The 24,611-nt window shown below is 39.9% G+C and overlaps 1 protein-coding gene across 1 annotated transcript in view; it reads right to left on the bottom strand.

Annotated features, from left to right (window-relative positions):
• Positions 1–2,009: 2,009 nt before the first annotated feature.
• Positions 2,010–24,611, bottom strand: part of Rhag (Rh associated glycoprotein) — a 34,729-nt gene continuing 12,127 nt past the window's right edge. The window contains exons 2-10 of the mRNA XM_021659038.2: positions 20,886–21,069; positions 20,516–20,666; positions 18,000–18,147; positions 17,596–17,762; positions 13,833–13,970; positions 12,806–12,927; positions 11,401–11,474; positions 3,932–4,005; positions 2,010–2,342 (exon numbers count right to left, since the gene is read on the bottom strand). Of these exons, the coding sequence (XP_021514713.1) occupies positions 2,268–2,342; positions 3,932–4,005; positions 11,401–11,474; positions 12,806–12,927; positions 13,833–13,970; positions 17,596–17,762; positions 18,000–18,147; positions 20,516–20,666; positions 20,886–21,069 (1,133 nt within the window). The 3' untranslated portion in view covers positions 2,010–2,267. The remainder of the gene's footprint in view (positions 2,343–3,931; positions 4,006–11,400; positions 11,475–12,805; positions 12,928–13,832; positions 13,971–17,595; positions 17,763–17,999; positions 18,148–20,515; positions 20,667–20,885; positions 21,070–24,611) is intronic.

Below are 24,611 nucleotides of genomic sequence, written 5' to 3' on the forward strand. Positions count from 1 at the left end.
TGCAAATACAGACTAGTTTTGAACAATCAGAACATAACTGGGGTGGATGAAGTGAATAAGCTGGGGAAGGTAGAAGACTGGGACAAGGGGCTTTCCGTGGGAATGTCATGATAAACTCAGGGCCAATTTACCAAACATTAACCATGAATTTATTTGAGTGGGAAACATAAATGTTCACATTAAAATAATTTGCTAACTTTCAGACAAAATAGATGTGAAAGGTATATGCCATTCCTTTGATTCTATTTATTAATATGGCAAGGTTTTGTTCCCCCACCATGAAACAAAAAAACATTGTTGTTTTTATATGTTATTCTGGACAACCCATCAAAGACTCACAAAGTGATGAATTATGTTGTGTCCTTTCTAATGTCAACAGCTTCCCCTGCCCCCCATAAACTTGGATGATAAAGAATGATGACAAAGGAAAAACTAGAGATATACTAATAAAATGGTAATTATGAAAGGGATTCACTACAGTAACTTTAAACAAATTTTCCAAAGACTATGCTTTGTTATTTGTTCCTAATAAAAATATTCTCCCACAAAAAGAAAGGCAAATGAAATTTTAGTGTTTTAACACCTGTCTTGAAAAAAGGTCTGAGACAGTGTTCACAAGCCAGACATCAATGCCATCACAGCACACTTTCTGAGCAGTCAGATCAATTCTTTTATAACTTAGTGTCCCCAGACCCTCCAAAATTTTTTCTATGATCCATGGAGGCTGAAGAAACCTTGATTACCATGAAAATGATGATGTTTCTTTATGAAAGTCATCAGGGAATGGGATAGTGGACTTTGCTTATATGACACATTTAAAAACCTGTGTAGAAGATAGTATGGTGTCAGAAGTCACTTGCATGACACACAATGTGTTTATGACCTAGAAACATTTTACCTGAAGTAAAATATTAAATAATCCACATTTGTCTATAGTTTTTAAGTTCTATCTGTCACAAAGGAAAGTCCCATTGATTGTGGCAGGGTTCATTTCCTTTTTGGTACCTAGGTGCTTCCTGTTAAGATTTTAGGACTGGGGGATGGAAGAAAAATATCGAAAGCTCTAAATATAAAAAAATGTTACTTGGGTCACACGAGGTAGCACAGTCCTGTAATCCCAGCACTCAGGGAGGCAGAAACAGGTGGATCTCTGTGACTTTGAGGCCAGCTAGGTCTACAGACTGAGTCCAGGACAGCCAAGGCTACACAGAGAAACCCTGTCTAAAAAAAGTTACTTCATTTTTATAAATATGGTTTAATGTGTCTGTGCTAGTGACCATTTTTAAATGCAGTCCTTTACAGGTTGAACTATGCAAAGGTCACTTGGTTTTTATAGTGAATATATAAGTAATATTTTAAATGAAATATGCTCTAAGTATGAGTTGTATATATATGTGCTTGTTCCAAAAATGTATTTTAATCACCAAATAAAGGACATCTAAGGAAAAATACCTTATTTTATAACAATATTTAATTACTTGAAATTTTATACAAATATCTTTTAAGCTCTTATTACAATAACAACCATAAAAAGGAATAAAAAAATAAGAAAATGCAAGCAACAGTATACCATTACAATGACTGTTTTTAAGATTTAAAACGAGGCTAACTAGAACATTAATGTTATTTTTTATTTACAAATATTTCTTTCTTTTTTTTTTAGCATAGATTCTTCAGTATGCCATTTCATTGACTTCAGCTTTATACTATTTGGAAATGAAGACACATATGTGCATTAAGAAGCTATAGGGATGCGAATGGAATGCATGTACTAAAACAAGCAATGCTAATCTGGGAGAAGAAAGGGACCCAGCTGGAGGGGGTGAGGAATTATGAGAGAGTGCAGTGGGAAGGGGAATGAACAGGGACAAGCTAACGGCTCACACACACACACACACACACACACACACACACACACACACACAAAGATGCTGTGTTACAAGCTAATCTAAAAAGTGGATAAAGTTTTACATGATCAAGAAGTATTGATTTCTATGTAAATCTATCTCTTTTTCTTTTTTTTTTTCAAAATATCAAGTATACAATCATTTATTTACTAGGCACCTATCCATTTGCAGAGTCATTCAGAGTCTGGGATAGAGCAATTTCCTGTCAATTGAGAAATCATTTGAACATCAGGGAATAATACGAAATATGAAGGCATTTTTACACTGGCCATTCGGAGCCTGTCATCCCTGTCTCTCTGATACTAAGGTTTTGTTTTTTAAAAATTGACTCTTCATGGATGCTGACTTTAGAAAAGGCACTTAGACTTCCTGTTCCACGTGGTTGTGATTCGCATGTTGAAAGAAGTGATCATCAAGTTCTCTGACCTTGGGAACCTTGAGAAACAAAAATGATGCTGTGACACTGAATGGTTCTTTTACTAGGCCTGTCAAGAGTTAGTACTGAAGCAAAGGCATTTTCTGTAATTATCATCTAAGCTTAGAAAAAATGGTGAATTAAAATAATATAAAAACACATCATTTATCTCACCAACTTTAAGTGCATTCCCTATTTCCCAAACCCAGTTTTCCTAATAATCTGTGGAAGCATCTATGACACTTAAGATATGCAAAAAAAAATGCTTTGAGAGAAAGCAACAGTGGAGTTGAAAGGCAAAATGTGAGGGATGGAAGGAAAGAAGCTGAAGTTTCTTAGCTACAGAGTCTTTCAATGTGTGCTCACTCAAAGCCTTCAGACTTACACAGTACATTTGCTTTTTTCTACTTTTACCTTGAATGTAATACCTTATGCTATTGACCCATAATTTTAACTTTAAAAATTGGTGTAAAAGAGCAGAAATTATATTTGTTGGTTACATTCTATGTTTGTTTAGTTTCTGCTTTGGAAAGTATCTTTTCTTTTGATATTTATTATTATTAACTTATTTATTTTAGTTCATGCATACGTGTGTGCCCACACTGAGTTTTTGTATAATCATGTACAGGGTTCCTCTCTACACAACCTGGTAGTCCTGGAAGTCACTATGTAGATTGAGGCTAGCCTCAGTCTCACAAGAGATCCCACTGCCTCTGCCTCCAGAGGGCTCAGATTAAAGATGTGCACCACCACAGCTGACATGAGATCAAGAATTTAACAGTTGACCGGTCAAGTGGGTAAGCAGCAAGGTAGCCAGCTGCTGGAAGGTTGGAGATGCAGTGGTGGACCCAGCAGGAGGTCTAGAAGTGGATTTATAGAAGAGTGTGATAAGCAGTGTCTGCTTTTTGACTGGGTCCCCAGAGAGGTCTGGCTTCTCTTCAGAGACTGGTTTTGAGCACCCAGCTTCCAGGAGGTCTAATTTGTGCCCAGTGTCTGTTTACTAAAGTAGCTTTGATACCTGAATGGCCCTAGCATGTACCAAAAACAAAATGCCAAGGAATGGTACTCTGGGTAGTCATACCAATGGCAGCCAAGTTGTTTAGAGAGTGTCTCAGATGAAGAGGCAGTTGGATAGGTCAAAGGTAGCCAAGGTAGAAGAAGATGGCTGGCAGAAGTAGAGAGAGAGATGAACAGAAAGCAGAGATAAGACTTGAGAAGAAAAGTTTATGGGGAGCCAGAAAAGGGAATCTAAAAGCCTGGTCATCATAAGTGTTCAGAAGCATGAACAAGTCTCCTATACCAAGGGTCTAGGCTAGGATGAGAACAATAACACTGGCCGATGCTAAGGGTAGGTAATTAAAACCCAAAAAGGTCCTGATACTCTAATCCTACATAAAGACTGTAACTCTAGAGGGAACTTGCCATTATTTCTACTTAGCTGCTGTCGCTGCAGATGTCACTGAAGAGAAAAGAACAGATATTGCTAGAGACCAACATTTGAAGAGCTCCTCCTTGCCTACCCATAATTTTGATGTGGAGAAGCAAAAGGGTCCTTGGCTACCTGAACAGAGCCATCATTTACATTATTTTTGTGAACCCTGCACATTACCTTCCAATAAACAGAATCATCAAAGCAGTATTCATCAGGCGGCTGATCCCAGATAGGTAAGCACAGAATTAGACCTGTGGGGAGAGAGAGATAACAAAGCGCAATTAGGATGAAGGTTTCATAATGAAGTCTATACACCTAAAGAAGATAAACAAGAAAGCAGACACGGGGTAAGATGATCAGTCCTTATTTAGAAAGACAAATGGGATGTGCATTGGATGTATGACAGGAGTCTACTGTAGAAGGCATCTGAAAGACTACCTAGCAGTGTTTCAAAACAGATACTAAGACTCATAACCAAACCTTTGGCAGAGTACAGGGAATCATAGGAAAGAAGGGAGTTAGTATGACATGGAAAGGGATAGGAGCTCCACAAGGACCAAATATATCTGGGCACAGGGGTCTTTTCTGAGACTGACACTCCACCAAGGACCATGTATGGATATAACCTAGAACCTTTGCTCAGATAAAGCCCGTGGTAGCTTAGTAACCAATTGGTTTCCCATAGTAAGGGGAACAGGGACTATTTCTGACAGGAACTCAATGGCAGGCTCTTTGACCTCCTCACCCCCCAAGGGAAGAGCAGTCCTGCTAGGCCACAGAGAAGGACTTTGCAGCCAATCCTGAAGATACCTGATAAAACAGGGTCAGATGAAAGGGGAGGAGGTCTTCCCAAATCAGTGGACTTGGAAAGGGGCAGGGAGGAGATGAGGGAGGGAGGGTGGGATTGGGAGGGAATAAGGGAGTGGGATACAGCTGGGATACAGTTAATAAAATGTAACTAATAATAATAAAATAAAATAAAATTTAAAAAAGGATGAAGGTTTCTTCTTTACTAAGTAGTTAAAATACTATCATGAGGGGCAGGACAAGATGGCTGCGCCAGGAGAACAGGGCATCTGAGGAGCTGGACAACATTTCCTGTACAGCAACCAAGAGACTGAATCCTGGGCCCTAAAACAACAGTGATCGTGTTTTTCAGGTGAGAGGAAACCCCCATGGCCTGGGAATCAGTCTTGACCACTCTCAGGTCCCCCAGCCAGAACCCGGAAGAGATCCCAGGTCTTGCAGGCACTAGGTCACCAGACCAGAGCCACACACCTGTGTGTCCTGATCACCTTCCCAGGCTGATAGGGCACAAAAACACCAGAAACTGGGAGTCCCTGCCGTGAGAGAATCCACAGGGAAGGAAGTTGTACTGACTTAAATCACCCATTCCTTCCCTGGAAAAAGTCTCACAGACCAGCGGGGCCGAGCCGCCATCACTGAGCTGTGCTCCAGACACAGGCAGTTTCTGCTTGCCAGCTAGCTGGCAGAGACTGAGTGGTGGGCCCCAGGGCAAAAAAGAGACTGGGAGTCCCTGTCTTCAGAGAATCCACAGAGAAGGAAGGACACTGAACTGACTTAAATCACCCAGTCCTTCCCTGGAAAAAGTCTTGCAGACCGACGGGGCCGAGCCGCCATCACTGAGGTTTGCTCCAGACACAGGCACAATGAGTTGCTGCGTGCAAGCTGTCCAACTGGGTCACAGCAGCTGATCATTAAATTTACAGCAAGAAACCCAGAAACAGGGCAGCTGTCTTCAGGACTTCCCTGGGTGAGAGGAGAACCCACTCGACTAACAAAGACCACAGTTACCACTCAGATCTCTATCCCTGAGGTGAGCAACAGCAGCTCCTGAAAAAACGCCAGCCATCCAGGGACTATACACAAAAAGCTGAGAAGACTTCCTTCAAGAAAAACCAGCTTTCTGCCAAGGAAATTCTCTCCACCACAGGATCCCCAGGAACCACCAGAAACTAACCCCAAACACCTAAGATAGCCCAATGGGTAGAGGCCAGCATAAAAGCTCAAGCAACAAAAGACAGAGCAATATGGCATCTCCAGAACCCAGGGCAAGTAGCCCTGGACACCCCAGCATAACTGAAATCCAAGAAGATGACCTAATAACTATGCTCATGAAGATGATAACAGAGGAAACAAATAAGATAAGTAAAGACATAGAGGAAGATAAACTCAAACAGAATATTGCCATCCCTAAAGAAACAGAGGAAGTTGCAGCCAAACAATAGGTGGCCTTTAGAAAGGAAATACTTAAGCCCTGAATGAAATGAAAGAAAAAGAGGTTGGTTCAAACAAACAGCTGAAAGAAGTGATGGAAAAACAGGAAAATACAGTCAGACAGGTGAAGAAAATAAACAAAATGGCTCAAGAACTGAAGATAGAATTGGAAAAATTAAAGAAAACACAAATGGAGGAAATTGCAGAGAGAAAGAACTTAGGGAAGAAAACAGGAACTACAGAGGTTAGCATAACCAATAGACTACAAGAGATGGAAGAAAGAATCTCAGGTGTGGAAGATACAATGGAAGAAATAGATGTATCTGTCAAAGAAAATGTTAAATCTAAAAAATTCCTTACACAGACCGTCCAAGAAATTCAAGACAACATAAAAAGACAAAATCTAAGAATAATAGGAATAGAGGAAAAGGAAGATTTCCCTGCTCCAAGGCCCTGAAAATATTTTCAACAAAATCATTGAAGAAAATTTCCCCAACTTAAAGAAGAGGCCAATAAGAATACAAGAGTCCTACAGAACACCCAATAAATTAGACCAGAAAAGAAAATCTTCTTGCTACATAATAATCAAAACAGTAAGTATACAGAACAACAACAACAACAAAAAATACTAAGAGCTGCAAGGGAAAAGGGCCAAGTAATATATAATGGCAAACCCATTAGAATAACACCTGACTTTTCAACAGAGACTATAAAAGCCAGGAGGGCCTGGATGGATATCATGCAAACCCTAAGAGAACACAGATGTCAGCCCAGGCTACTATACCCCGCAAAACTGTCAGTCCCCATAGATGGAGAAAACAAGATATTCAATGACAAAAACAAATTTCAACAATACCTACACACAAATCCAGCATTACAGAAGATACTAGAAGGGAAAATACAACCCAAGAAAACTAGCTACTTTCAAGAAAACACAGGAAATAATTAACCCCACTACAGTAAAACAAAAAGCAACCAAGCACACAACCTTATGACCGCACCCAACATCAAAACCAAAGGATCTAACAGCCACTGGTCATTAATCTCTCTCAACATCAATGGACTCAAATCTCCAATAAAAAGACACAGACTAACAGAATGGATACGTAAACAAAATCCAGCAATCTGTTGCATTCAAGAAACACACCTAAGTCACAAAGATAGACATTATCCGAGGATAAAGGGTTGGAAGATGGCTTTCCAAGCAAATGGACCTAAGAAGCAAGCAGGAGTAGCTATTCTAATATCTGATAAAATAGACTTTCAACCAAAATTATTATAAAGAAATGGGAAAGGACACTTCATACTCATTGAGGGAAAATTCCACCAGGAAGACATCACAATCCTGAACATTTATGCCCCCAATACAAGGGCACCCACATTTGTAAAAGAAACATTGATAAAACTTAAACCACATACAGATCCCCACACATTAATAGTTGGAGACTTTAACACCCCACTCTCAACAAAGGACAGGTCAACAAAACAGAAATTAAACAAAGAAACAATGTCTCTGACAGAGGTCATGAATCAAATGGACCTAACAGACATTTACAGAACCTTACACCCAAACACAAAAGAATTTACCTTCTTCTCAGTACCTCATGGAACCTTCTCCAAAATAGACCACATATTTTGTCACAAAGTAAGCCTCAACAGATGCAAGAAGACTGAAATAATTCCTTGTATCCTGTCTGATCACCATGGAATAAAGCTGGACCTCAACAACAACAGAAATAGCAAAAAGCCTACACAGACATGGAAACTGAACAACTTGCTACTAAATGACAGCTGGGTCAGGGAAGAAATAAAGAAATTAAAGTCTTCCTAGAACTCAATGAAAATGAAGACACAACATACCCAAAATTGTGGGACACAATGAAAGCAGTGCTAAAAGAAAAGTTCATAGCACTAAGTGCCTTCAAGAAGAAATTCGAGGCAGCGCATTCAAGCAACTTAATTGCTCACTTAAGAACCCTAGAAAAAAAAGAAGCAGACACACCAAAAAGAGTAGATGGCTGGAAATAATCAAACTCAGGGCTGAAATCAATCAATTAGAAACAAATAAAACAATTCAAAGAATCAATGAAACCAAGAGATGGATCTTTGAGAAAATCAACAAGATAGACAAACCTTTAGCGAAGCTCACTAAAAGGCAGAGACACACCATTCAAATCATCAAAATCAGAAATGAAAAGGGTGACATAACTACAGACACTGAGGAAATCCAAACAATCATTAGGACTTACTTCAAAAGTCTATATGCCACAAAATTTGAAAATCTAAATGAAATGGACAATTTTCTTGATCGATTTGACTTACCAAAGCTGAACCAGGACCAGGTAAATCAACTAAATAGACCTATATCCCCCAAAGAAATAGAAGCAGTCATCAAAAGTCTCCCATCCAAAAAAAAAGCCCAGGACCAGATGGCTTCAGTGCAGAATTCTACCAGACCTTCAAAGAAGAGCTAACACCAATTCTCTTCAAACTATTCCACAAAATAGAAACAGAAGGAGCACTACCAAACTCATTCTATGAAGCCACAGTCACCTTGGTGCCTAAACCTCACAAAGACTCAACAAAGAAAGAGAATTTTAGGCCAATCTCCCTTATGAACATTGATGCAAAAATACTCAACAAAATACTTGCAAACCGAATACAAGAACACATCAAAGATTTCATTCACTATGACCATGTAGGCTTCGTCCAAGGTATGCAGGGGTGGTTCAATATAAAGAAATTCATCAATGTCATCCACCATATTAACAAACTGACAGAAAAATACCACATGATAGTCTCCCTAGATGCTGAAAAAGCATTTGACAAAATCCAACATCCATTCATGTTTAAAGTATTGGAGAGATCAGGGATACAAGGCACATATCTAAACATAGTAAAAGCTATATACAGCAAACCTGCAGCTAACATCAAATTGAACGGAGAGAAACTTAAAGCAATCCCACTGAAATCAGGGACAAGACAAGGCTGCTCACTCTCTCCATATCTCTTTAACATAGTTCTGGAAGTCCTTGCTAGAGCAATAAGACAGTTGAAGGAGATCAAGGGGATACAAATTGGAAAGGAAGAAGTCAAATTATCACTATTTGCAGATGATATGATAGTATACGTGAGTAACCCCAAAAACTCTACCAGGGAACTCCTACAGCTGATAAACACCTTCAGCAAAGTGGCCAGATACAAAATTAACTCCAAAAAATCAGCAGGTCTCCTGTATACAAAAGACAAAAGGGCTGAGAAAGAAATTAGAGAAACAGCATCCTTCAATAGCCACAAAGGACATAAAGTACCTCGGAGTAACCCTAACCAAGGAAGTCAAAGACTTGTATGAAAAAAATTTCAAGTCTCTGAAGAAAGAAATAGAAGAAGATACCAGAAGATGGAAAGATCTCCCATGCTCATGGCTGGGCAGGATTAACATAGTAAAAATGGACATCTTACCAAATGCAATCTACCGATTCAATGCAATGCCCATCAAATTACCAACACAATTCTTTACAGACCTGGAAAGAATAATTCTCACCTTCATATGGAATAACAAGAAACCCAGAATTGCTAAAACAATTCTCTACAATAAAAGATCTTCTGGAGGTATCTCCATCCCTGATCTTAAGCTGTACTATAGAGCAACAGTTATAAAAACTGCATGGTACTGGCATAGAAACAGAATGGTGGATCAATGGAACAGAACAGAGGACCCAAAAATAAACCCATACATCTATGGACACCTGATCTTTGACAAAGATGTCAAAACCATACAATGGAAAAAAGATAGCATCTTCAACAAATGCTGGTCTAACTGGATGTCTACATGTAGAAAAATGAAAATAGATCCATACTTATCACCCTGCGCAAAACTGTTGTCCAAGTGGATCAAAGACCTCAACATAAAGCCAGACACATTAAATCAGCTAGAAAAAAAAGTGGGGAATACCCTGGACTCATTGGCACAGGGGAAAACTTCCTGAACAGAACACCAACAGCACAGGCTCTAAGACCAACAATCAATAAATGGGACCTCATGAAACTGAAAAGCTTCTGTAAAGCAAAGGACACTATCATCAAAACAAAATGACTGCCTACAGATTGGGAAAGAATCTTCACTAACCCTTTATCTGAAAGAGGGCTAATATCCAGCATATATAAAAATAAAGAACTAAAGGAGCTGAAAAACAGCAAACCAAGTAATCCAATTAAAAAATTCCTAAACAGAGAATTCTCTGTAGAGGAATATCAAATGGCAGAGAAACACTTGAAGAAATGCTCAACCTCATTAGCCATTAGGGAAATGCAAATCAAAACAACCCTGAGATTTCACCTTACACCTGTCAGAATGGCCAAGATGAAAAACTCAAGTAACAATACATGTTGGAGAGGTTGTGGAGAAAGGGGAACCCTCCTCCACTGCTGGTGGGAATGTAAACTTGTCCAACCACTCTAGAAATCAATTTGTCGCTTTCTCAGACAACTAGGAATAATGCTTCCTCAAGATCCAGCCATAACACTCCTAGGCATATATCCAAAAGAGGCTTAAGTATACAATAAGGACATTTGCTCAACCATGTTTGTATCGGACTTATTTGTAATAGTCAGAAGCTGGAAACAGCCTAGATGACCCTCAACTGAAGAGTGGATGCAGAAATTGTGGTACATCTACACAATGGAGTATTACTCTGCAGTGAAAAATAAGGGAATCATGCAATTTGCAGGTAAATGGTGGGACCTGGAAAGGATCATCCTGAGTGAGCTGTCCCAGAAGCAGAAAGACACACACGGTATATGCTCACTTATATAGACTTATAGGATAAACCTAAAATCAAATCAATCGAGAGAGAGGACCCTGACTAAAATGCTCAATCCCCATCCGGAAAGGCAAAGAGGATGGACATCAGAAGAAGAAGAAAGCAGGAAACAATCTAGGAACTTGCCACAGAGAGCCTCTGAAAGGCTCTGCCCTGCAGACTATCAAAGCAGACGCTGAGACTTTATGGCCAACTGTTTGGCAGAGTGCATGGAATCTTATGTAAAAAGTGCGATATAGTAGGTTATGGAGAGGACAGGAACCCCACAAGGAGCGCAACAGAACTCGAAGATTTCAACACAGGGGTCCTCCCAGAGACCGATACTCCAACCAAGCACCAGGCATGGGGATAACCTAGTACCCCTGTGCAGATGTAGTCCATGACAGCATAGTATCCAAGTGGGTTCCATAGTAATGGGAAGAGGGACACCCTCTGACATCATCTGATAGGCCTATTCTTTGATCACCTCCCCATTTTTTGATCAACTCCACTAGAAGTTCAGTCCTTCCGAATTAACCTCCCAAGTGGCTGCGGTTACAAGCATGTACCACAAAACCCAGCTTAATGTTCAGTTTTGATGCAAACCTGTAATCAAACCTCCAACAATTGCTATGCCTATGGAAGTTCCCAGGGCTGCTGCCTGCATAGCCATGGTGGACCTAGGAAATCAAAATAAAGAATTAGAGGTTTTCCTAACAATGAATGACAACAAACAGACCTTAGCTACTTGAAGGTATGTGTGTTTGTCATCTTGAGGACAAAGTATTATTTTACATACAAGCAAATGTGTAGTCACTGTTTATGCTTTTTTTTCCTTTTTATTTTTATTTTCTTTCTGATTCACTAGCCATGGTTAATATAGCATTCTTTCGAAGAAATTAAGGACTTTCAAAAATTGATCCTTGATTTGATTCATTCAATAAATACTTATTGAATATTGGTTCTCAGGCCTCTCTTCTAGACAGGGTAGGTGGGATAATGTCTAAAACAATATGGCTGCCATTTCCTCCCCACTCTAAATAAACAATTTTGGTGAAATTAGAAGGTCCATTAATAACATCTGGAAGGCTAAGCTTAGAATATATGTTATAGAAAAGGCAATGAAGAAATTGAAAAATACGTTGATAATACCAGAGGTAGTTAGTTACCTTAAAACAGTGGTTCTCAAGCTCCCTAATGCTGTGACCCTTTAATACAGTTCCTCCTGTTTTGGTGACCCCCAACCATAAAATTATTTTCACTGCTACTTCATAACTTCGTTCATTGCTACTTCATAACTTAATTTCACTGCTGTTGTGAATTATAATGCAAATGTATGATATGCAGGGTTTTTGATATGTGACCTCTGTGAAGAGATTGTTCAGCTTCCAAATGGGTTGTGATCAACATTTTGAGAAACATTGTCTTAAAACAAAGATAATAAAGTATTGGGCTGGAGAGAAGGCACAGTAGGTAAGGAAGACTGATGCCAAGCCTTACGACCTGAGTTGGATCCCTGGATCCATATGGAGGAAGGAAAGAATTAACTCCTGCAAGTGGTCTTCTGACCTTTTCCTGCACACTATGACACGCACGCGTGCATCCTCACGCATGCGTGCATTTGCCACACACGGTGAATAGATGAATGCAAAACTGTAAAAATTCATTGCAAGTTGGGGAGAGAAGAATGCAGTAAATGGCTGTGGAATGTGAAAGGGCCACTGAATAAACGACAGGTGAACTTTGAATATGGTGGTAACACTAGCACAGTTCTCCTCTCCCAGCAGGCAGGCAGTGAGCTGATGAAAGGGTAAAGGAGTGAGTCTGCAAAAGGGGGCAACTAGGAAAGATTTGTTAACGGTGTTCTCTCATTTATGCCTCTGAGCCTAATATGGTAGCAGCCACAACAACAACAAGAACAAGGGTCCCACCCCTATCACTATGTATGCCAACAAACACAATTACAAAGCACAGGACCGGGGATAAGGAAAATCCGCTGGTCTTTACTCACGTGCCAGAGCTTCCATAGTGTACAGCCACAATGCTGGCAAGGCCTCCGAGCACACCAGGTAAACCGTGCAAGTTATGGACTCCGCATGTATCATGGATCATCAGTTTATTTGCTAGCAGTGGCTGAGGTTGTGAAAGAGAGGGAGGTCAGGGTTTTGTAAGGCACACAGAGCTCCATACGAAAGCAAACAGCTGCACAGAATATATTTGTACGTTCTCATTCTGCATATACAAAGCACACCCTATGGAGTGCCACAATACAGACAGGTGGTTAAGACGTTACTATAATGAACCGAATTATTATCTCTGTCACGTCCACATATACTCCTTTTAAAACTTTTGATTTCCTCATATGAACAGCTAAAAGCTACCTATTAGCGTAAATTCCACACATAGTACATTTGAAAAAAAAAAAAAGCAAAAAAACCTGTATTTCTCCCCCCCCCCCATATATCTGCTGTCTGCTACGTTGTCTTCTCTGGCTTCACTTCTTCCTATACTCAGAAGAGGAAATTTTATCTAAGGCTCACTTTCTTTTTTGACATTGAAGCACTTGTGTGTCAAACACTTTAAAGACAAGTGGCGATCAAACAGTCCTTCGTGACTGGGATGGAAGGGAATGACTTCATCTTCCCACCTCCTAAAAACATCCCATTTGCCTCATTCGGACACAAAATTCACAGATAAGCAAATGGAGGACAACATCCTCTGGAACACCCACAAATCAACAACAGGGATAAAATATTCTCTGGGACTTTTCCAAAGAACTTAACATAAGCCCTTAACGTTGACTTCGTGCTAAATTACTAATAGCCACTCCAATAATCTCTCCTGCCGCACTGAAGTCGGGAAAGAGAGGCACTGCATGGTTGCAGTAGGAGAAGTATTTCGGAAAGAGACACATGGCCTCCAGTCAGAGGCCTGCACGAAAGGAAGCACCGTTTCTCTTTTCCCTGTTCTTACTGGTGGGACATGAGAAGATGCTGGTGCAGATTTAAGGTTTGGTTCAATATATCTATCGTACATACACTAAGGAACTTGTATCCAAGCACAGAGACCATCCCTGCAATGCTGCCAATGGTCATAGCACCGTATAGGTTGATTTCCATGTCTGCACACGTGCCCACAGCGACACCTCCTGCCAGAGTAGCATTCTGAATGTGGACCTGCATGGAGGCAGAACAATGAATAAGGAGAGGGGTATGAGGCAATTCAAAACAAACAAACAAACAAACTACAAGGAAGGCAGAGTTCAGTGAATACCTATGTTAGCTGTTAGTTGAAAGACATGTATACATATATTTTTTTTCTTTATGTCTTTGAGACATAATCTGGTCTGAAATGTCTGCTATTAGAAATAATTAATTTTACTTCATCAGAATTCCCAGGAGCCACAGTCTGGCTGGTGTAACCAAAGAGTTGGTTATCTGTCATTTAAAAAACCGACTCTTTTGAGTATGGTTTTTAAAATAATGTGTTGCCAGTTGTCTTTTATGACACAAATTGTAAAGAGCTGAAATATATGTTCTCAGCCTGGCTTTAAATATGCAGTATAGTGGTTTCAGAGATGGATCAGTATTTAAGGACACTGGCAGCTGTATCGGAGGACTCTGGTTCAGTTTCCAGAGCCCACATATTGGCTAACAACTGTCTGTAACTCCAGTTATAGGGAATCCATTGTTCTTTTCTGGTTCCCATGCATACATATGGTACACAGACATGCTTGCAAACAAAACGACCATCAACACAAAATAAAATTCACAAATCTTAAAAATATGTACATAAGGTACAACATTTATTTCCTCCCCTGGTTAAAAAAGGAGAGCGCTTGGTCTAAGGTTTTTCCCAATATCATCATTTCTCTAATTCACAGACCGGGATCTCAAGGCAAGGAGTTGTACTAAAAATATGATATGTTACTTTTCAGGCACATAAAAGTTAAAAAATTACTTTAGAGAATTTCTATATGTCTGTATTTCTCCAGCATTGACACCTTACATAAATAAAAGTATCAATAAATAAATACATATACAGAAATAAAACTATAAAAATAAAACTATCATTACTTCAATCCTGTTAAAAATCTTATTCAGATTTTATTACCATCCAAATTGTCATTTTCCTTTTCTAGAGTCTTATTTGGGATTATTTTCTTTTGTTTTTAATTTTTTTTTAAAAAAATATCTCCCTGAATGAAACTAAAGTCCAAGTGGATCAAATACCTCAATATAAAACCAGACACATGAAACTTGTTAAAAGAAAAAGTGGGTAAGTGCATTGAACTCATTGGCACAGGAGACAACTTCCTGAACAGAACACCAAAAGCACTAAGATCAACAATCAATAAATGGGACTTCATGAAACTGAAAAGCTTCTGTAAAGCAAAGGACACTACCATCAGAACAAAATGACAGCCTACAGACTGGGAAAGGATCTTCACCAACCCTATATCTGAGTGCTAATACCCAGAATATATAACAACTCAATAAGTTAAAAAGCAACAAATCAAGTAATACAATTAAAAATGGGGTACAGAGCTAAACAGAGAATTCTCACTAGAGGAATATTGAATGGCAGAGAAACACTTAAAGAAATGTTCAACGTCCTTAGTCATACGGGAAATGCAAATCAAAACGACCCTGAGATTTCACCTTACACCCATCAGAATGGCTAAGATAAAAAACTCAAGTGACAACAGATGTTAGGGAGGTTGTGGAGAAAGGGGAACCCTCCGCCATTGCTGGTGGGAATGTAAACTTGTACAACCACTTTGGAAATTAATCTGGTGCTTTCTTAGCCAATGAAGAATAGTGTTTCCTCAAGATCGAGCTATACCACTCCTGGGCATATATCCAAATTGTGCTCAAGTACACAACAAGGAGATTTGTTCAACCACATTTGTGGCCATTTTATTTGTGATAGCCAGAACCTGGAAACAACCCAGATGTCCATCAACGGAGGAATGGATACAGAAATTGTGATACATTTACACAATGGAATACTATTCAGCAATTAAAAATAAGGAAATCATGAAATTTGTAGGCAAATGGTGGGAACTAGAAAAGATCATACTGAGTGAGGTATCCCAAAAGCAGAAATATACACATGGTATATACTCACTTATAAGTAGATATTAGACATATAATATAGATAAACATACTAAAATCTGTACATTTAAAGAAGCTAAGTAAGAAGAAAGACCCTGGGTAAGATGATCAATCCTCACTCAGAAAGGCAAATGTGAAGGACATCGGAAGAGGGAGAAAACAGGAAACAGGACAGGAGCTTACCACAGAGGGCCTCTGAAAGACTCTATCTAGCAGTGTATCAAAGCAGATGCTGAGAGTCATAGCCAAACTTTGGGCAGAGTACAGGGAATCTTATGAAAAAAGGGGGAGATATAAAGACTTGAAGGGGACAGGAGCTCCACAAGGAGAGCAACAGAACAAAAAATTCTGGGCACAGGGGTCCTTGATGAGACTGATGCTCCAACCAAGGACCATGCATGGAGATAACCTAGAACCCCTGCAGAGATGTAGCCCATGGCAGCTCAGTATCCAAGTGGGTGTCCTAGTAAGGGGAACAGGGATTGTCTCTGACATGAACTCAGTGGCTGGCTCTTTGATCACCTAGCCCTGATGGGGAGCAGCCTTACCAGGCCACAGAGGAAGACAATGCAGGCAGTCCTGATGAGAGCTGATAGGCTAGGGTCAGATGGAAGGCGAGGAGGACATCCCCTATCAGTGGACTTGGAGGGGGAATGGGAGAAGACGAGGGAAGGAGGGTCAGATTGGGAGCGAATGAAGGAGGGGCTAGAGCTGGAATACGTGAATAAACTGTAATTAATATAAAAAATTAAAATTAAAATATTTAAAAATCATGTATATATACAATGAAATATAATCATAACTACCTCTTATTTTCCTCCTCCAACCTCTCCTGTATTATGTGTTATTATAACATATCTCATTCCAACTTCACATTTTTTGATACCCCATATAAGTCCAGTTGGTGCTGCTCATACATGCAAGGGTGTGGGGCCATCTACTGAAGGAAGGAAATTTTACCACTGACTGCACAGAATTGTTCTTATTTTGAGATCACTTGCAGATGGGAAAATGGAACCAACATCCATCCTTACCTTTTTTGACAATTCAAGTAGTAATGGAAAGTATTTGTGGAGTTAAGAGCACTCAGCTTCTTTCCTTCCTTCCCTTCCTTCCTTCCTTCCTTCCTTCCTTCCTTCCTTCCTTCCTTCCTTCCTTCCTTCCTTTCTCTCTCTCTCTCTCTCTCCCTCCCTACCTCCCTCCCTCCCCCCTCTCTCTCTCTTTCTTTCTTTCTTTCTTTCTTTCTTTCTTTCTTTCTTTCTTTCTTTCTTTCTTTCGTTTTTTTGAGACAAGGTTTCTCTGTGTAGCCTTGACTGTCTTAAACTCACTTTCTAGACCAGGCTAGCCTCAAACTCACAGATATCTATCTGCCTCTACCTCCTCAAGTGCTGGAATTACAGGCATGAGCCATCACACCTGGCTAAGAGCACTTAATTTTATATTGAAGGAAAAAGAAACCCTGTATGTCTTATTTTTATGTGATTACATACTTCACAAAGTTGCAAATTCCTTGACTTCATCTTAGTAGTGCAGATAGTGAAAAAATAAATATTATTTTCAAAACATTCTCTAAAGCCTGCTGTTTTGTAGTGTGTACTGGTGGCTTAGCTCTGATGCATAATGACTTTCTTATAGAGCAACTGTTGACATTAAGGAAGTTTCCATTGATTCAATTGTCACTTACCATATCTAGCCTGCCTCGGCGCTCAACAAGGCTGGACAAAGCATAGGCTACGATCACACAGGCAGCAAGTGACGTGTATGTGTTGAAGATGGCCCTAAGCTGATTATTGCCAGGCGTAGCAATGGCTGAATTAAAGCTGGGCCAAAATATCCACAGGAAAAGTGTTCCTGTAAACCATGAATGGTATTAGTTATTATACGAAAGACCACATTAGAGGATAGTTTGCTCTGGGAACTGACGTCCGTGATTTTTCAGCTTCATCATCTAAAAGCCAGGCAGAGCAGGTACTACTTCCCTACCATAAAACAAAGTGATCTCCAAAAGAGACTTCTGAGCATCTTTATATGCGCACATTCAAGTTCGGGTATCATCAAACAGACAAGTGTCAGGTTCATTTTACTCACCAATCATGGCAAACAAGTCAGAGTGGTACACTGATTCTTCATTCTCATGTTCACGTCTGAGGTTACGCCGATATAGCACACCAGCTACAGCTAAGCCAAAGTAGGCTCCAAAGGCATGGATTGTCATGGATGCCCCAATATCAGAGGCCTGCCGGGATAAAATCGCATTTGCATAAATGGGGTAAAATTGGGTCTCATTACAGGCAAAAATGCAATGAAAGAGGAGATGTTAAATAGAGAAAACAAGGTAAAAAAAATAAGAAAATGTACTACAAACTTTTGAGACATGCAATGGTGAGATACTTCTTGTGATGTGGCTGCTGAAAAAGAAAATCACTAAATGTTCCTGAGCTTCACGATTTGTAAAACTGTGATAGAGTTTTGTTGGTACTCGGGTGAGACCATATTCCTAAAATGCCAGGTCTTTACTGGGCACACAGTACATGCTAGGCTATTTCAGGTTCAAGGAATGCTCAGTGAGCTATGAGGTATTGCACTTGACACAAAACAAAAATGGCTTCCTTTTATTTGGCTCACAGTTAAAGTTCATTTAACTATAGCTCAAAGACTTGAACCTTAATAAGGTCATTTTCCCCACAAGGTTCTATATATTTTTTAAATGGACCAACATGAAAACCAGCTGAATTCCAATACTGATTTGAAGAGATGTGTTTTGTTTCCTTTTTTAGGATTTGATACAGATTTAATCAAGTGTTCTCTATTTTATGTTTCTAGAGAGAATGTTCAGGATTCTGAACCAGGAACATTTCCTTATGCAACTTAAGCTAGATGAATGAAAACATCAACAATTTAATATTTTTAGAGTTGTGTTAGCAGAACAGGCTCTTGGTTTGTTCCATCTTTGACTAGACAAAAAGATCCAGTGGCTTTAAAGAGAAATTTCACTGAATTGAGTTCAGTTATCACACTGGCATATATATCCACAACGTTCAGCTTTTCTGAACACTTCCATACAGGAACCTTACTTCTCTTTACCATATGGTTTCAGGAGAGAGATAGGTGACCGTTAATTATATTTGTACTTTACAAACACCATGTAAGTCTGTGTCCTGTAAATGTTCACCTATTTGTAGCAAAAGAACCCTTCCTGTTATTTCCTTCCCAGAATCCACCAAATTAGTCCTTCTTTAAGCAACATGCCAAGCATGGGGCCTTGAGTTCATCTCATCTTTTTACCGAGATAGCTTTTCCAGTGTCTGGACAACCTCTCTTATCTACTGCAACTCAACTTCTCCTTTAGTCCCCTACCACTGATGAACTTCTGTTCTTGAGATTTCTTTGGCATTAGTGTATTTGTCCTCCTTAGTGACTTGTGAAACTTCAACATACTACAACATAGCTTCATTGTCACTTCCTCAGAGAACTCCTTCCCTGCTTTTTAATCTACAGTCAATAAATAGTCTTTCTCATAACCCCACTTCAACTATGTATTTTCTGTGTCTTTGGGAGGATGTGAAAGTTACAGCTTAGCTATGCAATGTTTCCCAAAGGCTCATGTGTTGAAGCTTGGTCCCCAGCCCAGTAGTGTTCAGAGCTGTGGATTTGGGAACTTGATAGTATCATGAGGGATTTTACACCTTCAATGGAAGTATTGACTGAAGGGTCTATGACTGAATTGGCAATTAGAACTTGGTGAAAACTACAAGAAGTAGTTTTAGTAGAATTATTTTTGTTCCTGGCTTCTTTGTTTCCAATCCACCAGCAGAATAACTGCTTGCTACCAGTGTAGAGGTTTACCTCAGTATGGACCCAGAAACAATGGAGCCAAGGGATTATAGGCTGAAAACTATGAGCGCATGAATCAAAATGTATCTTTCCTCCCTTAAGTCTCTCAGACAATTTGTCACAAACAAAAATTATCATAAAGAGGATATATAATTATATGATTGTTGACTAAACTACTGTGCTTTAAGCTTTATAAAGATGGAAACCTTAACTAATTTTGCTTGTTGGTAAATCATCAATACTTGAAAGAAATTTAAAATATTATTACTTGAATCAAATGTCGAATACAAGTCCAAATACATAAAAATATACATCGAGTGGTCAGACATATTCTTTTATCTTCAAGGGAATCAGTGACATTTTCATGGAGAAAAAAGCTTGATCCTACGTAAGGCTTTATATGGGACTATTTACATAATTGTTTAAATATGGGAATGAGGTACTGATACACAGTACAAGCAAATGAGTTATAGAGTTAAAAATATGGCTTACGTCCAGACTCAGACAAATCACTTAGTATCTTTGATTATTTTACTGTGGAGAAATAGCAGAAACAGTGATACCTACCTTCCTGGGCTCCATAAAGAGGAGGTGAAACGATGTGCAACTCTCCTTACCCCGTTTTGCAATAAGAGGTCTCTACAGAATGGCTATTTTTTTACTACTTGGTCTAGTGGCACTCTTGCCCTTATGTAGACTAGGTACCCATGGCTTGTGGGGGCCATAACTGGTAGTCAGAGCATAACAATTACATATTTTCTCACCCTTACCTCAAATGTAACAGTAACCAGATGTTCGTTGCCAGCAAAGACAGCAATTTCTAGAATTGTCATGATCAGCATTTGGATGGGGCTTGTTTTTCCCAGGACAGCACCAAAAGAAATTAGAACTGTGGCTGTACTAAAGTCTGCGTTTATCATACTGAGGGAGAAAGAAAGAGTAAACTGAATAAAGAGTAAATTGCACTCAAAAAAAAAAAAAAAAAAAAAAAAAAAAGCACAGTAAGTCGTATCTTTGAACGGCGCACTAATCCTACCGTTAAGGTTTTGCCTTCATGACTTAATTAATTCCCAGTGTAGGAATTAAGATTTCAACACTTTAAAGGTGAGGGCACAAGTGTTCACATTCAAAAATACTCACTCCTTGATTCCGAAGTGAAATTTCTGTCCGTGATTGTGAAGGACTCCCTTCATAATTGTACCCCACTGGAGTCCCAGCGCAGCAAGAAAGAGGTTGAAACCAACACCGCTGAAGCCGTATTTCTTCAGGAAGGTCATGAGGAAGCCAAACCCAACAAATATCATGACATGCACATCTTGAAATACTGCAAAAAGAGCAAACGAAAAATATCTTTGAGTAAAAAGAGCTCAAAGAGTCATGTTCTAATATTTGGTAAATGCTTTTTCTTTTGCATAAAACTGCAAGAGCAGATTAAATGTCATGGTTAGGTTAAGTTCGTTTATTTTATTTTATTTTTTTTTTTGACAACTTGACGCAGCTTGAGTTGTCTGGGAAGAGTAACCTAGATTGAGAAAATGCCTTCATCAGATTGCCTGTAGGTAAGTCTGTAGGGCATTTTGTTAATGAGTGATTGATGCGGGAAGGCCAGCTCACTGTGGCGACGCCATCCCTGGGTAGGCAGTCCTGGATGGCATAAGAAAGCAGGCCGAGTAAACAGCGAGGAAAAAGCCAGTGAGTAAGGATCCGCTAATAGCCTGGGCTCCAGTTTATGCCTTCAGTTTTCTGCCCTGAGTTCCTTCCATGACTTCCCTAAGTGATGACCTTAGAAGTGAAATTAATCCTTTCCTACTATTTCTTGATTGAAGGGGTTAGGGCATTTTCATCCTTTGTTCCCCTGAACTTGGAGCATTGGCTCTCTATATAAGAGACAAACTATTAGAGTCTGATGGACAAACAAATATCTGAGAGCTAGTCTCTCTCCATTTTCCAAAGGTATATAATGATAAAAGTTATCATTATATACCAAACACACAAACCAAAATTTGTATTATTTTTAAGCCATCCTGAAGCACTAAAGCAACATTCAGGCAAATACTTGTCGTTTGAATCCTTAGCTTAGCCCTCCCAATCCTGTTATGTGGCTGTGTGAGGTTGCACAGGTCACTTATTGTCTGGGGACTTCGGTGTTTCATCTGCAAGACGGAAAACCTCCCTGTATTTGCATATGTGAATAAAATGTATTTATGTCATATTAGAACTCCCTTCTTTGCGTTTCATCTTTCTCCACCATTTTAAACAAGCCATTGTATTCCATGGGTGTAGGGCGCCACCCACTGGAGCAGGGACAACCTAGAGAAAACGGATTCTTCCTCCCCTATGGACCATCAGCTGCTGATAGCTCCTCAGCTGGAGGTGGGAGCACCTGGCCCCTCCATGCTGTAGTGTTGATTGGTTTGATCTTATGTGGGCCTATGCAGGAAACACACCACAGCTGCCATGAGTTCAAAACTGCGAATGTCAAATCCTGAAGACATTTGTAGCAAACTTCTCTCAACTCCGGCTCTTAAGATCTTTCCATCCCCTCCCCTCAGCCTTGGGGAGAAAGGCATGAGATACCGATGTCCCACTTGGATGCTTCACTGTTGTTGTTCTTAACTCAGTATTCAAAGTCTTTTTCCCCCTTTTTTTTTTTTTTTAAACAACATTGTATCGGTTGGTTTTGTGTGTCAAGCTAGAGTCATCTGGGAGGAAGGAGCCTCAGTTGAGAAAATGCCTGCATGAGATCCAGCTGTGAGGAGTTTTCTTAATTCGTGATCAGTGGGGGAGGGTCCAGCTCATGTGAGTGGTACCATCCCTGGGATGGCGGTCTTGGGTTCTCTAAGAAGGCAGGTTGAGAAGCCTAGCGGAGTAAGCCGTTAAGCAGCACCCCCTTCTGGCCTCTGAGTCAGCTCTTTCGTACAGGTTCCTGCCCCATTTGAGTTCCTGTCCTGACTTCAGTGATGAACAGACATACGGAAGTTTATGCTGAATAAACGCTTTCCTCCCCAAGTTGCTTTTTGGTCATGGTGTTTGGTTGCAGTAATAAAAATCCTAGTTGAGACAAATCTACTAGCTTTAAAGTGATCCGTAAGCAACTCATTAGAAAGCATTTTATTAAATTTTGTAATGTCTCTCATTGGTGAGAATTATCCTGAAGGTTCTATTTGCATACACGTTTTTGGAAAACTAGACATTTTATAGGTGGGAAAAGATTTTATAAATTATCCGCGAACTAACGTTTTTGATTTTGCCTCCAACTTGTGTTACTGATTCCGGCCACAAGAGGGCATAAGCGCCTCAGCGAAAGAGATTGTAGGCTGTTGAGAGTAAAGATCAAACAGCTCAGAAAAATCGGGATAGGAGCTTGTGAACGGAAACCAGACAGATAACCCACGTCGTCCTGTGCAATAAGGCTCTGCCTTTAAAATAAGGAAGTGACCACTTTGTAGGGGAAGACGAGTTTTATTTAGGGATTTGCATGCTGGGAAGATTATTTTCCAACAAGTTTTAAGAGTTTCCAAGGTGTTTCTTAATCAATGGCTCTTGGCAGAATGCTGACATTGCACCGAAGTATTTGCATTTGACAGTATTTGGGGCCATGTTTGGTTGCAGTGGGGTAGAGTGAGGGCAGAGACTGGCAGTTCAACTAATCAGACTGCTTGCACAGGACAGCCCTCACCTCAAGGAGGCTTCTAGATCAAAACGCTAACAGCGCCACTGCTGAGAAACCCTCATCTGAGTCAAACCATGCTTTTATAAAGATGCAGAGGGTGCTGTAAAACTTCCTTTTTATGTTAACCAAGGGGAGGGGCACTGAGCAGCGGAGCAAATTTTAAATCCCTCCTCAGTTCCCATTTAATTAAAATACTATTTTAGTTAGTGTACAAATGGTGGGTTTCATCCCAATGTATTCATATATACATATGTATGTATCACTGTACTTTGACCCCCTACTCACAATTGTCTCCCATCTGCCTTGCTCACACTGATTTAGAAGTGGCCAGGATTTTCCCTTGCTCTCTTCTCCCACTGCTTCCTGTAACCTGATACCCAAGCACAGTGTTTTGTCTTTTATTTTAAATATTTCCCCCCAACTTGACAACAGAAAATGGGGACACTAGTAGAGAAATCGCAAAGTATTAAAATCTTAGTGTTGTCAGGACTCCCTGGGCTCCTGCTTGGGGCCAGGATGTGTCCTTCACATTTTAGGGAAGCAGCAAATTCATTGAGAACACCCAGTCAGGTCTTTGACTTTGTCTGTTTGCTCTTTGAGGGTTTCTACGAGTGCAACAAAACACCATGACCAAAAAGCAAGTTGGGGAGGAAAGCTTTTAAAAACAAGGAAATCATGAAATTTGTAGGAAAATGGATGGAGCTAGAAAAGATCATCCTGAGTGAGGTAACCCAGACTCAGAAAGACATACATGGTATGTACTCACTAATAAGTGGATTTTAGCCCTAAAGTATAGGACAATCATATTACAACTCACAGTTTCACATAAGATAAGTTAAAAAGGAGAACCGAAGGGGATGCTTAACTCCCACTCAGAAGTAGAGATAGAACAGACAGCGGAAATAGCTTAAGAGAGGGAACAGAGTATGAGAGGGAGCATGGAGAGAAATGAGGGTCTATATCAGACCTGGGCATAGTCGGGGCGGGAAGACAGAGAGATTTCAGAGAGAAGGGAAACTTGGGTGGGAACTTCTCTGGAGACCTATGACAGGGTAGGTTCCTGGAAGGATATGAGGGTGACTTTAGCTGAGATTCCTAGTAACAGGGATCATGGATACTGAAGAGGTCACCCTCTAACTAGACAGGACTCCAAATGGAGGGAGGGGTATGCCAACCCACCCACAAAAAAAATT

This window comes from Meriones unguiculatus, chromosome 16, assembly GCF_030254825.1.
Source record: "Meriones unguiculatus strain TT.TT164.6M chromosome 16, Bangor_MerUng_6.1, whole genome shotgun sequence".
NCBI lineage: Eukaryota > Metazoa > Chordata > Mammalia > Rodentia > Muridae > Meriones > Meriones unguiculatus.